Source organism: Drosophila ananassae, chromosome 2R, assembly GCF_017639315.1.
Source record: "Drosophila ananassae strain 14024-0371.13 chromosome 2R, ASM1763931v2, whole genome shotgun sequence".
NCBI classification, from domain to species: Eukaryota; Metazoa; Arthropoda; class Insecta; order Diptera; family Drosophilidae; genus Drosophila; species Drosophila ananassae.
In genome coordinates this window covers 20,050,514-20,063,570 of record NC_057928.1, presented here as the reverse complement: position 1 = coordinate 20,063,570, position 13,057 = coordinate 20,050,514, and the positions used below count along the sequence as shown (strand labels likewise).

The 13,057-nt window shown below is 41.6% G+C and overlaps 5 protein-coding genes across 7 annotated transcripts; all 5 read right to left on the bottom strand.

The window, feature by feature from the left end:
- Positions 1 to 1,795: 1,795 nt before the first annotated feature.
- LOC6507055 lies at positions 1,796 to 2,682 on the bottom strand. The gene has a single exon (XM_001956706.4). It carries the CDS (start codon positions 2,640 to 2,642, stop codon positions 1,929 to 1,931), a length of 714 nt encoding a protein of 237 aa, XP_001956742.1. The 5' UTR covers positions 2,643 to 2,682; the 3' UTR covers positions 1,796 to 1,928.
- A 4,275-nt stretch (positions 2,683 to 6,957) lies between these two features.
- Positions 6,958 to 8,132, bottom strand: LOC6507054 (glycoprotein-N-acetylgalactosamine 3-beta-galactosyltransferase 1). 3 transcript variants are annotated; one of them, XM_044714777.1, is made up of 4 exons: positions 7,894 to 8,132; positions 7,742 to 7,839; positions 7,300 to 7,681; positions 6,958 to 7,215 (listed from the first exon to the last, which is right to left on the bottom strand). In XM_044714777.1, exons 1-4 carry the CDS (start codon positions 8,101 to 8,103, stop codon positions 7,009 to 7,011), a joined length of 897 nt encoding a protein of 298 aa, XP_044570712.1. In that variant the 5' UTR covers positions 8,104 to 8,132; the 3' UTR covers positions 6,958 to 7,008. The 3 variants fall into 3 exon arrangements, with proteins under 3 accessions (XP_044570712.1, XP_032309967.1, XP_044570711.1); XM_032454076.2 differs by having other exon boundaries at positions 7,742 to 7,817; XM_044714776.1 differs by having other exon boundaries at positions 7,742 to 8,132.
- A 633-nt stretch (positions 8,133 to 8,765) lies between these two features.
- LOC6507053 (neuropeptide-like 2) lies at positions 8,766 to 9,464 on the bottom strand. The gene is made up of 3 exons (XM_001956708.4): positions 9,324 to 9,464; positions 9,144 to 9,263; positions 8,766 to 8,915 (listed from the first exon to the last, which is right to left on the bottom strand). The coding sequence occupies exons 1-3, from the start codon at positions 9,366 to 9,368 to the stop codon at positions 8,814 to 8,816; spliced, it is 267 nt and encodes an 88-aa protein (XP_001956744.1). The 5' UTR covers positions 9,369 to 9,464; the 3' UTR covers positions 8,766 to 8,813.
- Positions 9,465 to 9,867: 403 nt separating this feature from the next.
- On the bottom strand, positions 9,868 to 11,165 carry LOC6507052 (glycoprotein-N-acetylgalactosamine 3-beta-galactosyltransferase 1). The gene is made up of 3 exons (XM_001956709.4): positions 10,654 to 11,165; positions 10,226 to 10,595; positions 9,868 to 10,169 (listed from the first exon to the last, which is right to left on the bottom strand). Exons 1-3 carry the CDS (start codon positions 11,115 to 11,117, stop codon positions 9,960 to 9,962), a joined length of 1,044 nt encoding a protein of 347 aa, XP_001956745.2. The 5' UTR covers positions 11,118 to 11,165; the 3' UTR covers positions 9,868 to 9,959.
- A 143-nt stretch (positions 11,166 to 11,308) lies between these two features.
- Positions 11,309 to 12,813, bottom strand: LOC6507051 (glycoprotein-N-acetylgalactosamine 3-beta-galactosyltransferase 1). The gene is made up of 3 exons (XM_001956710.4): positions 12,066 to 12,813; positions 11,637 to 12,003; positions 11,309 to 11,578 (listed from the first exon to the last, which is right to left on the bottom strand). Exons 1-3 carry the CDS (start codon positions 12,506 to 12,508, stop codon positions 11,363 to 11,365), a joined length of 1,026 nt encoding a protein of 341 aa, XP_001956746.1. The 5' UTR covers positions 12,509 to 12,813; the 3' UTR covers positions 11,309 to 11,362.
- Positions 12,814 to 13,057: the final 244 nt, after the last annotated feature.

Sequence of the window (13,057 nt, the reverse complement as noted above, 5' to 3'; positions counted from 1 at the left end):
GGCGTGGAAATCACAATGCAACCAACCACCACAATCAGAAACCCCGAATCCCAGTGCCAAGTTACCCAGAAGTCGAAGGACTCTAGGGCTATAGCAGGCCCAGCAATTCAAGCCGAAAATTTAGCCAGGTGCATTTCCAAACACCAAAGCATAGAACACGAGCCACATAGCAGCACCACTATGACAGTGGTTTTTACAGTGAGCTCTGGCTATGGGGGAAATACCATAAAGGGGGTAATAAATATTAAAGTGCGACATGGTTTTTTATTAAAATCATAAGGAAATCCCTTTTTTTGATAGTCAAGAAATTAGTCCTTGAAATTCGTTTCATCGAGAAACTGCCCTAAGCTTTGCCTATCTTAGACTGTTAAATATCCAGTATACCGAGTACCCACTGTACCCTACCACAAAGCAGAGCTCAAGCGTAGTGCGATTTCGATCCTGCTCGGTTCTGAGGCTGTTGCTGATTTCAAATAGGGTATAATTTTTTTTTTTAAACGCCAAGTCCTTAGGGGTGGCAAAATGCACCCAGAATGCTAAAAGACTGGATCGTAGAGGAGATGCCGGGGAAAGGGAACTCCGCTGGCATATCCGCATGTCAGTCACAGTGCATGACTGTGTCCTAGGGAGGGTGTTTCATGGCAGCGGCGGTGAAATATATAAAATATTTCATTTTTACCCCTTGGTTCACTTATCAGAATATGCATATAAAATTCCAATTGGACGCGTTCACCGCAAAAGGACGAAAAAACGTGGAGGTGGGGGTAGAAGTACAACAAAAAAATATACCCTAAGCCTGCCAAGATCCAGCACAGGATTCCCCTTTCAAGCTGCTGGTGCACTGTGAAAAAATATTCAACTAATCACTAAAGGTCATAGCTTTCTTAAATTATATTAAAATTATATTTTTTAGATTTTAATGTCTTCAATTAATTGTCCTTAATACTATATTCCTTTTAAGTTCCAAAGGAATATTTCAGATTCAAGTATGAGCCTCTTTCACACATTTTATTAAATAATTTCCGAAGGATAATGCCTCGAAACAATCATTTCCCGCAGTGTCCTTTTAGCTGCTGTGTGAAAATTGCACGACTTGCGCTTCTGCTTTTGACAATAGCCTCACATTAACTAGTTTCCGCTGCACTCTCACAGGCCCAGACCCAATCCCAGTCCCATTTCCAAGCCAAATGCCAGTCCCACTTTTAATGAGTAACTGCAAAATGGAAACTTCATTACAAAAGCACCCCATTCAAGCAGCATTGGCAGTAAATCCCCTTTCCCTTTAGTCCTTGCTCCTGTCGCCTGCCTACGCCGCCCGTTGCCGCTTCCTGTTTGGTTTGTTTCAATTAAATCGCATGTGCGACCCTGCAACGAAACAGGCGCTGGATGGCACAGGACATACAAAACACAGGGACAGGTCTAGTCGAAACAGAGGCCCAGGACACATTGCAGGACACATGGCTCATCTGTTACTTAATCATGGCATTGCCATGGATACGCGTTCCTCTCCCATCTCCCATCCATCCCATCGAATCGCACATCGCGAGGGTGTTCCATTTGAGCTCGACCTTTGAGCATCCAGTACGCTGATATTTATTGTTATTGCCCAGGGGGGTAGTGGGATTTGAAAGACCCGTCTTAAAGCCTACGTGGGACTCCGATTCACTGGTATTTCTCAGGTCTCGAATCTCAAAAGAGCTTTTGTCCGCCATTCAAGTGGAAATGCATGTAATTCTTGATTGATATATGGGTGGGCTGTGACAGAATAATTGCGCTATGGAATACATTACAGGAATGATTTATAGAGATATATTTCAGGGCAGTTGTCTAGGTTTTTTGACAGGATTTATATATTTCAAAAGTAGAATGTGATTAAGGTCTGTCTTTGCAATTAAAACTGTGAAATATCTTTTCAATTCATACCATATCTAATAATAATAATCGTAATTGTTACTAGGAGTTGTCCAAGTAGCATTGGTCCATCCAAACTGATACCTAATTATGGCATCCACACCATTAATATTCACTCCCAGGCGTTGAAGCTCATTGGTAATGGCCTTTCCTTGGGCAGAGGCAAGGACCCTTTCGTAAACTGGTCGCAAGGCCACCAAGCGGCGCCAGAGTTCCGAGAGGAGTGGACTGGTCTGGGTGGCACTCGGTTCCAGGAGAGAACGAATCAGCTCCACAGGATACACTTGCGCGAATTCAGTTTCAAATCCTTGGATGCCATTTACCAGCTGCGACCAGAAGGGGTACTTATTGAACACCTTGATCTCCAGTTCCAGGTAGTCGAAGATCTTCAGGGAGCCCCCAGACAAGATCAGCTGTTGGGAGAGCCATTGCTGAAGTTGACGCACTTCCGGTTGGTTGGCCAGTTGCCGGATGAACCGATAGGCAGGCAGGGAATTGACGGCTCGGATCACCGCCTGGAATTCGGGGTCGTTGAGGAGATAGGCCTGGACTAGTTTCTCGATGTCGCCAATCGGTATCTGGCGGATGACGCCCTTCAACTCCAAGGCAAAGTTGCTGGCCGGAGCGGTGCCGACAGCTCGGCCAGCTGGTTGAATTGGAGCCAAAAGAGCTGGCGAGGAATAGGCCACCAGGCAGCTGAGGACCAGACAAGCACAGCCAATGGACCGCATCCTGATCTTGGTATGATTTCACAACTAGTTGGTTAAACCGATACACTTGCCACTTTTATAGGCCGGCAGGTATTTGTTATCTGGCCATCTGTTTGGGGAATTAGCGGGCACAGTGAACACTCTTATCTGACAGCCCGGTAAACATTTGGCTTGTAAAGAAGACTCTCTTCCAAGATTAAGGAAGTCTATTTACGACCCTTAGTCATAGTTTGTTCTTCGGAGAGATTCGTTTATGGTATCACGTAAGGGGAATAGGAAATCAGTGAAAGGGTTATTAAAAATGGTTTACAAACCGAAGAGATAAAATGTAGATTACCTTCATTAGTGGCCAAAAATATACCTTTACTTTTAATTAGTATTCCTTCTCTACAAGTTCTAAAAATATAGAATTATTTGGTTTGTGGGATGACAATGTTTTGAATCCAAATTCCAGAGATAAACAGAACAAAAGTATCCACAAAAAGTAAATGACTTCACAGTCAATAAATTGTGTTGTGTTTACCTGGGAATGCAAATTTGAGGCAACTTCTTACAGACAACATCCGACTTCCAAAAAGCAAAAAGTTGTGACAGCTCAGATAAGAAATGAAAACAATTATTTAAATAAGAAAGACAAATAAATCAGAAAAATTCATTGAAAAAGTACTTACAACAAGCTGATTATTTCAGTCGTGTTTTGATAGTCGAGTACTAAAGACATTGTTTTATTTTTCTTTAAAGAATATTTAATATTTTTTTATAATTACAAAAAATATTAAGAAGCTGACCGAATAATTAAACACAAAAGGAACTGATGAGTTCAGAAAACATGAAAGCAAAAGTTATGTTCGAGCATCTTGATTAAGAATCTTCAAAATCCAAACCCCTGGAAGGACCTCCCGGTCAAGTGCACAAATTGAAATTATAGTAATATGCAGACATCAAGGATATGTACATAGATGGCCAGATGTGTGGGTTAATTAGTTAGTTAGTTACCTTCACTCGATCGCATTTCCTGCCCAGGACCAGACGACATTAGTTCCACTCGAAAGGAGAGTTGCGCTGGAATGCCAGGACTTGCACGCAGATGCGAGGCTAATTAGGACTGGCCAGGACACGCCTTCGTCCCAGAGAAACAAAAGAGAGAAAATTCCAATTGAACACGAAACTGACAGATTTGCCATATAATTTTCGGTTCAAAAAAATTATCCAAAAACCCAGCAAGAGTCTGTGTACTGGAGGATTTCAGGATTCAAAAAGTGATTGTCCTCGGGGGCGAGGAAGCCACCCCAAAAATTCTGGGCCGAGAGGGTGAACAAATGTTGATTTTTGTCAGGGGGTTGAATTTTTAGTTGCAGGACGAGAGCATAAGCATTTCTAGTGGCCAGGGGCGATCGCATGTATGGTTTTTATCGGAATTGGTGAGGGGAGTTGGATTGGGTTGTTCAAATACCTACTCTGAAGGCAGCTGCAATACCCACCCAAAAGCGGTAAAATAAAATAGAATAAAACATACCCCCTTGCAGTGCTTGATAAATCATGTGTAAAGGTATTTTTCGATGCCTGGCAAGCTAAACTTTTTGCCAGATTTTATTTATATCTTCCCATATCCCTATAGATTGGCGGCAGCTGCAATCCTGCAACGAAAAACAATACCCAAATCCTGATCCTGATGCTGGCAGCGAAAAAACTTCGACGGAATGTTGCCATGCAACATACGAAATAAAAAAAACAAACGTCCTTCGGACAGGACGAAGAAAATATTTCGTTTTTAATTGATTTGGCATGCTTCAATTTAACGCTTGGCTGCCACTTCCTCTTTTGCATGCGAGTCCTGTGCACGTGTCCTGTGCAGAAGAAATTGTAGGGAAGGGAGTATTTTACATTTTAACTCAGTTTTCTTTTCTATAATTTTCAATATTTTTGTATCCTTGACGAACAAGAAACAGGCACTTCCGCCCAATGACATGCCAATGAGTCAGAGGCCAAAACTCGGAAACCGAAAGGAACCTGAACCGGAGTCCTTATAGTTTTATAGCTACAGGTATGTCTTGGGGTAATTTCTTAACCCTCTAAGGCACACCCCCCTCCCCACACTTTTGTGGCACGCGTCAAACCAAAAGGGCGAGAAGTCAGTTTTTTTTAGGGGTTGCAGTTGGGTTTTTTTTCTGGCTTTCTTATAAGAAGCATTCCTTTGCCGGAAGAAGCAAAGCAACACGTTCAAGACATTGTTGAGTCACCACTGAAATTATTATTGTCCTTCGTCCTTCCCCAGGCGCCCTTCCTTCAGAGGTTTCACCCCTGTGCTGGCATTTATTTAATGAAAAGAACTGAGAACTTGCCTTTTTACCAGCACGAGGATCAGCGTTCTTATCGGAGGCGCCTTCTTCGGGTCTTGTTCTTTTAGGGTCCTTTTCAGTCATTCAGTCCCTCATTCATTCATTCGTCACTTAATTGAGATGTGAGGGCAGGAGGCTCAGGACCAAAGACGAAGGATAAATGGGAAGGGAGAGGCGAGGAACCAAACCAGAACGAGACCATAAAAGGGGCAATTCCTTTGGGCTGGTAAGTGCCAATTGTAGGTTTCACTTTAGGCTACAAATTGAAACGCCCCTCGCCAGGACCCCTTCCACACTTCCTTCGTCCTTTGTATATACCTTTTCTCGTTCTGTCTTGGCTTCCCCCTCGACCCTTCGTCCTTATTTTTTTCTTCTCAGGGGGAAGCCATTAAATTGATTATAAGACATCGTTGAAATGTGTAAACTGTTTGGCCTCAGACATTCTGTCGCCGAGGGAAGTCCCCTTATTGTCTCCTTTTCTCTGTCTCTGCCTCTGTCTCGGTTTCTTGGTTTCTCAGATTCCTTTCCCTCTGAGTGTGTGTGTGTGTGTTTCTGAGGGCGTGGCATAATTGAGTGAAGTCGAAGAAGCTGAGGAATTCAACTAATTAGAGGGGCAGGACATAGGTGTTGAGGGACCATTTAGAATGGTAATGGGTTCACCTCAAAGGGTTAATGAAGGTAACGGAGTCGTTTCTTGTTTTATGAAGAAAAAGATGTGTCTGGGGCCCAGACGTTTTCTTGGTAAAGTCAGCTGTAACCCAAGTTTATTATTCCCATTTCAAGAGGTTATTGGACGGCAGGGAGTTCCAAGACAGAGGTATATTTAATGGATTTTCGTGTCCTTTTGAGTAGCTTGAGAGACAATAATTTTGTGAAGTGAAAAATAAGTAGTTTATTTTAATATAAGAATAGCAACAACAATCATTTCTAAAGCATAAAATTGATTAACCTTTAAGTTCGTTTTAGGTAAAATTGATTTATGAAATATAACACACTTCCTAAATTCCTTTCCCTAAAAACCAACTCAAAACTAGGCATGTCAGAGTCGGTTACCGGGGCAAGTCCTGCTCAATAATTTGGTCTGACAGTTAGACAATCAAATAAATAAAGGGAAAAATCAAATGCAAATTCATTCTATCGAGGTTCTATGACTTTCTCCAACCCCATGATTTCCTGTTTAGCCGGAAAAGTCAGCAGCTGCTGCCACCAGGACCTTTATATCGCAATCACTGATAGCATTTTGGTAACAACCCAGAAATCTGTCGGGAGCCTGTTTACGGCCCGTTGGCCAGGACACGTGGTGGTATTGCATTAGCATATAGAGTATGGAAATATGGAAAAAGGGCAGCGGGATGAAAGCTCCCTCTACAAATGAATAAAAAACCTATGTAAATGAGCCTCTATTAGGGAATACAAAGTAAACAGCGCAGGCGCAACTGGGGTCTCAAATTCAGGCACACAAACTGGGTTGGGCACGTTCCAAAAAACAAAAAAAAATGGGTTTCGAAAGGGCCAACCCTGGTTCTACACACTCATATGGCGATAACTGCACTGGCATATCGGAGTACCAGCTGCCACCGCCGGCTTTGCCAAAAACGAGTTTATCCTTATCCAGTATTTAGAACTGGAGGCTTGTAACTCGCGTGCCGTCAGACCGCTTCCCTCCCCCTTTTCGATTTTGAGCTCATTTCGTTGCTCATAAATAACAATGCAATGATCCCCAGGTATTTTTCACGTGTTTGGCACGTTTCACTCGATTTTCCGGTTCTCGATTCCCAATTCCCTGGAATTTTTCTCCACACACTTCGTCCGCTAATCCCTCAGAAATAAGGTCGTTGGCTGAAGGCACGCGTCCTTTTTGATAAATTGTCCTTTAAAGCGAAGGGCTCGACCTTCCATCCTAGAGAAGCTTTGACAAATGGCCAAAACAATTGCGCCTTCCAGGCGAACGCAAGACAAACAATTGTCTGGCTTATTGCTGGAATAAATCTTCATCGTCTGGTTCCTGATTTATTCATACTATATCAAGGTGAAGCAATTACATTAAGTCAGCCATGGTTATCGGACACGACCTGGGACCAATATCCCAGCTGGGCATGCATCTCTCCAAAGCTAAGGCGTGGGGGCAACTTTTGGGGGGCCATCTGGGGGCATCCAAATATCCTGACGCGGTGCAGGAAGAACTCCCAGAGGTCAAAGACATATCCATTGGCCGGGTGAAATGTGATCAGGGAACTGGAGCAGCACGCACGTCTCTAGAAGTGGTTGATAAATAATTAAATATGTTGCTTAAAAAATTAAATTAATTAATTAACATAGAGGCATAACACGAAACCCACCGCAGGCTTAAAGTAAACAGATTTTGAATAATTTTTCCATCGCTTAAAGCCAGGTCCCATCCAATGGGGCATCATTGGCAAAAATCTCTCTTGACCTTTTTCATCTCTGGAATCTCCTGCAATTACTCTTACATTTTTGAGGCACAGAGCAATCTGTTTGTCCTCAGGCATCAATGACGAGTTTAAATTTAATCCACAAATTGTATTATTTTGAAAAGCAATCAAGTTTAGAAGTCGTAAAGCACCTTTGCTTAAAACATAACCAGCATCTCCGGACATATAGCCCTCTTTAAAGTCTGACTTTAGACGATGGCCAAAGTAAAGAGGTGATTCTGCATCGTATTGGTATAAAAACCTTCTCAAATTCTCCATGATCACAAACCTAAAATTAGTCATTAGTCATATATTTAAAAAAATAAGAGCAGAAAGATGAATAACTTACGTGTTTGTATCTGCTCTTAAAAACCAATCATAATTATTAATATACTTCTCAAAGACATGTCCCATGCCTTTTTTGACTATAGAAAAGGTATCATTGTCCTTTTTATTTAAAAATAAAAGTTTATTGCATTGCCTGCCCCAAGAAGCTCTCACCTTGGCTTGTTTTCTTCCAAAATCGGAAGGATCTTTCAACACCAAACACAAAACTCGGGTCTCATTAAAAAGACTCGTTGATAAGTCTTGAGGATAAAATATATTTTGTTGAGTTTTTTCAATAAGTTTAGAAGAACTATATTGTCCATATTCCGTCCATCGTATTCCTATAATTAAACCCGTCACCAGAGCCAGGGCATTGTAAGTCATTGAAAAGCTAAAACGAACTGCTAATATTAAATGAATGCAGTTTTCAAAGTGAACAGCCATATCAAATGAATTTTACACTATCCAATAAAAAAGCTCGAAGTTAATTAAAATACAGTGGAATTGTTTTGCACTCTAAGTTATAGATTCTAGAGTCCGATATCAAGGGGAAGCAAGAAAAGACCAGGGTTAAGCATAGAAGACTGATGTTTCCGGCCTTATCACCATCTCGTTTCGCTTCCCGCCTTTTTATCAGACATTGACCTTATTATAAGCCCTGATAAGCCGGGGTTTTGTTATTTACTTAAATTTATATGACTTAAATTATAATATCAGCAAAGTCTAACCCAATTCCTAAATGGGAATTTGGAAATTCTGTTCTGTTTCCTTTTTGTCTACAATTTTGTTGAAAACTTTTATATTCATTTCTAGGTTTTTTGTTTGAACTGTTGAATAGTTATTTTTATTGAAAATGAGTATTTTCATATAAGGCCATTATTATATATTACATTTTTTCTATTGATCATTCATACCAAAGTTAAACCAAAGTCTTTTAAAAGAAACTTTTAAGATAATAAGTAATATATTATCTCCTTAAATTTGTCTACCCCTCATTGGGTAAAAATTTAAAATACTATAGTAAGAATAAAAACACATTGAATAAATTGATTTTTTGAATACGTTTTTTAATTCATTTCATGGTTTTTATTATTTTAAGCCTGGGCTTTCTGGATGTTATCGTTCACGGTTTGAGAACCCTTCTTCACAGCCTCAAGGACCTGCTTGCCAGTCTCCTGCACAGTCTTCTGGAACTCCTGCAAAAAAATGAATTTAATTTATATTAATATTATATTTAATTAATAGAATATTCTGAAACATCCGAGGAAAAAAGGTTAAAATAAGGCAATCATGTGAATAATCATGTCAAACGGGACTTATTTTATGATAGAGGAGAATATTTTTTTTTTCATTTAAGTAATTACTATTTTGAATAAAACTAATAAAAAATAGTTAAACTAATATTTGATTTTTGTAATACTTACAGCAAACTTTGCCTCATTGAAGTTCTCATTCAGGAACTTAGCGGCATCGTCCAAAACCTTCTGGAATCCATCAGCAATTGGGTTAGGCTCCTGTTTGGGAACGCTAGCAGCCATGGCGACCTGAAAGTGAAATCCCTTGGTCAGCTCCCATTCTGGGAATAGTCCTTTGAATTAACTTACGGCGAACAGAGCGAAGAAAAGGAAGATCACAGCAAACTTGGCCATTTTAAGATTTTGGTTTTTGGTTTTTTTCTGAGGTCTGAACTAGAGAACGTCAACTCGAAAACTGATTTGGAGTCCAGAAAATTATTCATAAAATCACCTCGTTTTGCGTCGCTACTCGTCGCCAATAGCCTTGAAACATTTTAATCTAGACTCTAGATTAAAAGAATCCACACGCACCATACGCCGAAATTATATTTCATTCTACAAAGTTCACTGAGCGAAAAGAAATATGTCTGTTTCTATAGCATAGTAATTGGGAGTCCACTAAAACTGAGATCAAAGCTCAGTCTAGGGTAAAATGTCAGTGTACAGTGGAGGGAACAAAAAAAATTACATTTCAATTATCAACATAGTTTGTTGGGACTTGGCCAGTGTTTCTGTGACAAACAAAAAGAAACTAAAAGATTATGGAAATTGTTGGTGTACTTTTTTGAATGCAGAACTCTTGAAGTAATAGAGATCGTTTCTATAAGTCGATATTAAGTCGATATAAGATTGATTTTTATATTAGTTTTTATTATTATTGTATTATACGCTTATTCTAAACAAGTTGAGGTTTTTGTTTTAAAATTATATAGGCAGTTCTCAGCTTTAACCGTGCCATGGATTATCAGTTTTCTGATTAGCCCAAAATTGCAGGCGCTCATTGATTTGCCGAAAGCTTAATCGCGATGGAAGCGCTCTTTGGGGAAAATACAATCCGAACACCTTTACATAATAGAGAAAAAATTCAAAGAAGTTGAACTCTATATCTTGGACATAATGGAACGTTATGGCCGAGCTTGAGCAGCAATCGCTTTTCTGAAACAAAAATTCTAGGCAATAGTTATGAAAAAAAATTTAGGAAAAATACATACATTGGGTTTGAAATAGAAATAGTTTTCCAGCCAGTGGCCCGGCGGCCACTCTGGAAACATTGTTAGGGGACTGACAGGCAGGAAGCGGTGGTGTCCCTGAAAGTCCCGTGAATCTCCCGCTACCACGCCCACATCCTGCAGGCAACGACCGATCTGCATGTCCTCGGAGTCCCCGTTCAGCTTGCAGGTGGTGGTGCTGTTCATGGCAAACAAATTAAGGCGACGGAGGGCGTCGCGGCTGAGCACATAGCCCCCGCCCCCGGACATGTAACCCTGGGAGAAGAACGCCTTGAACCGGCAACCAAAGTATACAGACGATTCGGGATCATAGGGATATAGAAACAGTCGCAGGTTCTCCATCACGACGTAACTGAAAGTAAAGGCTTTTTCATTATTCCTTTCAGAATCTCTATTTAATCCAGACTTACGTGTCATCGTCCGCCTTGAGAAACCAATCGAATTCATTTAGATAGTGCTGATGGGCATAACCCAGCCCAGTGCGCACCTTCCAATAGAGGTGCTCTCGTCCCTCGGACATGTTCAGCTTGAGCACCTCCAGCTTCTTATCCGACTGCGTGCTCAGAAAAAGCAACTTATTGCAGCGGGAGCCCCAAGTCCTTTTGACAAGATCCGCCTTTGAGCGATGTCTCGAGGGCATGGTGAGCACCAGACAGAGGATACGTACTTCGCGCCTAAGCCAGGTGGCTAGGTGTTCCTCTGTGGAAACTGGATACTTCAGCAGAGCCGACTTGCCGCTCTCCTTTGCGGTATTTGCCCTCCAAAATTTAACAAAACTAAGGAAGTCTGTGAGTTGCACGCCAATAATTAGGCCCACTATCAAGTACAGAGTATTCCGAATCATTGTCAAGATTTTTTGGTACTGCAGAGGCATTATGTTTGAGTTAGAGAGAAGTCCCTCACTGTAATTAAATGGTGTAACGAATTAATTAAGATTTATAATTAAAAAAAACATGGACATGGCTTCAACTTCTCTTATTGTCAGTAGAAATCTGTGTTTCATGAAGGCGACTTCTTAAGATCTTTTCTAAAAATCTAAAAAAATTGATTAAAAAATCAATTAAATTCAGTCCTTTAGGTATGTTTAATATATAACTATAATAAAGTCCAACAAAAGTCTTAAAATATCTTCTTGGAGTTGGTGGTTTTTGCTTTAGACCAGTATTGCATCTGGTTCTCTAATTGCTTGGCATCCAGCCTATATGGCAGTGACTTCTGGAATCCAGATACTCCAAAAACTTTCAATCGATAGACCAGGAACTCAAACATATCAAACTCATGGCTCTTAACGTAGTGGGAACTAATCGCCGTATTGGAACAAACATCCTCGGATTGCTAAGGAAAAACATCAAAATAAATAAATTAAATCAAATATAATACATTTTATACTTACAGGAGCATAGAAGGTGGTCTTGGGCCACCATCCATCGGCGGGAAAGCTTGGCAGCAGATTCCTGAGGCCCATGGGCATAAAACGCTCGCGTCCTTCCTCATCTCGGGAGTCTCCTGCTACCACGCCCACATTCCTCAGGCAATACCCTATTTGCCGGTCCTCAGATCCTTGGTTCAAGGGACAAAACTCAGTGTTGTTCAGAGCAAAGAGGTTAAGTCTGCGTAAGGCATCTCTGCTCAGGACATAGCCAGCTCCCCCGGACATGTAGCCCTGAGGAAAGGAGGTCCTAAATTTGTGTCCAAAATAAAGAGCTGCCTCCGGATCGTAGGGATACAAAAAGTAACGCAGGTTTTCCATTATCACAAAGCTAAAGGGATAAAAACTTGTGCGATTACTTGTTAAACGTATTGAGATCCTCTCCAAACTCACGTGTCGTCGTCCGCCTTGAGGAACCAGTCGTAATCCTCTCCATAGTTTTTGTAGACATACGCCATGGCCTTTCGGATCTTCGGATAGAGGTTGCTCCTGCCTTCCGGCACACCCATATCAATGGCTCCCAGCTCTAGATCCGCCTGGCTGCTTATGAAGATTAGCTTGTTGCACCGCTTGCCCCAAGTGCGTTTCACCCTCGAGGCCTTGGATTCGTGATTCTGCGGCATGGTCAACACCATGCAGAGCACCCGGGTCTCGTTGTACAGCCAATTGGAAAGCTCTTGCTCCGTCAGCAGCTGGGGTGTGGCCTCCTCCGCTTCGATTTTGGTAATTGCCGTGCTTCCGAACCCGGAATCAGTCAGCTGGAAATACTCGAAGAGATCCGTCAGCTGGATACCGATGATGAGTCCCAGCACCAGGCAGAGCACATTGCGATACATTCCGAAAGTGTTCCCCAACGGCGACTAAAGAGCAATCACTGGCATTTGTGTTTCCCCAAGCAATGGAGGAGGAGGCGGTGGCAGAGGCGAGCGGATTGGAGTTGTTGCTGGTTCGGTTTGGTGGTGGCTCTTACAAAACGCTGGGGGGGAACAGCGACTGCATGGTGCGGTGGTTACGCTCATCGCCGCCAGCTGATCGAAGACTGTTTGGATGGCTCACCTCACAACCAGTACGAAGAGGCTTCTCCGAAGCACACGAAGAAAAAGAATAGTCTTTGGGATCTTGAACGGAACTAAAATTCAAGGTGAATAATGTTGCAGCCATAATATAATAATTATGATAAATGACTTTGCACTCGAATTGAAACGAAGACCTCCACAAGTATATAAACTTGGATGGATTTTTTGTCAGTGCACTCTCTCAGCCCGGCTAAAACAAGTTTGTGACTTTCGGCTGTGATTGGCATTCCTAATGAGTCACACGTGGTGCGTCTGTCGCATTTCAGCAAATACTTCGAATATCAAATAGTCAACAAAGCAGAAGACACT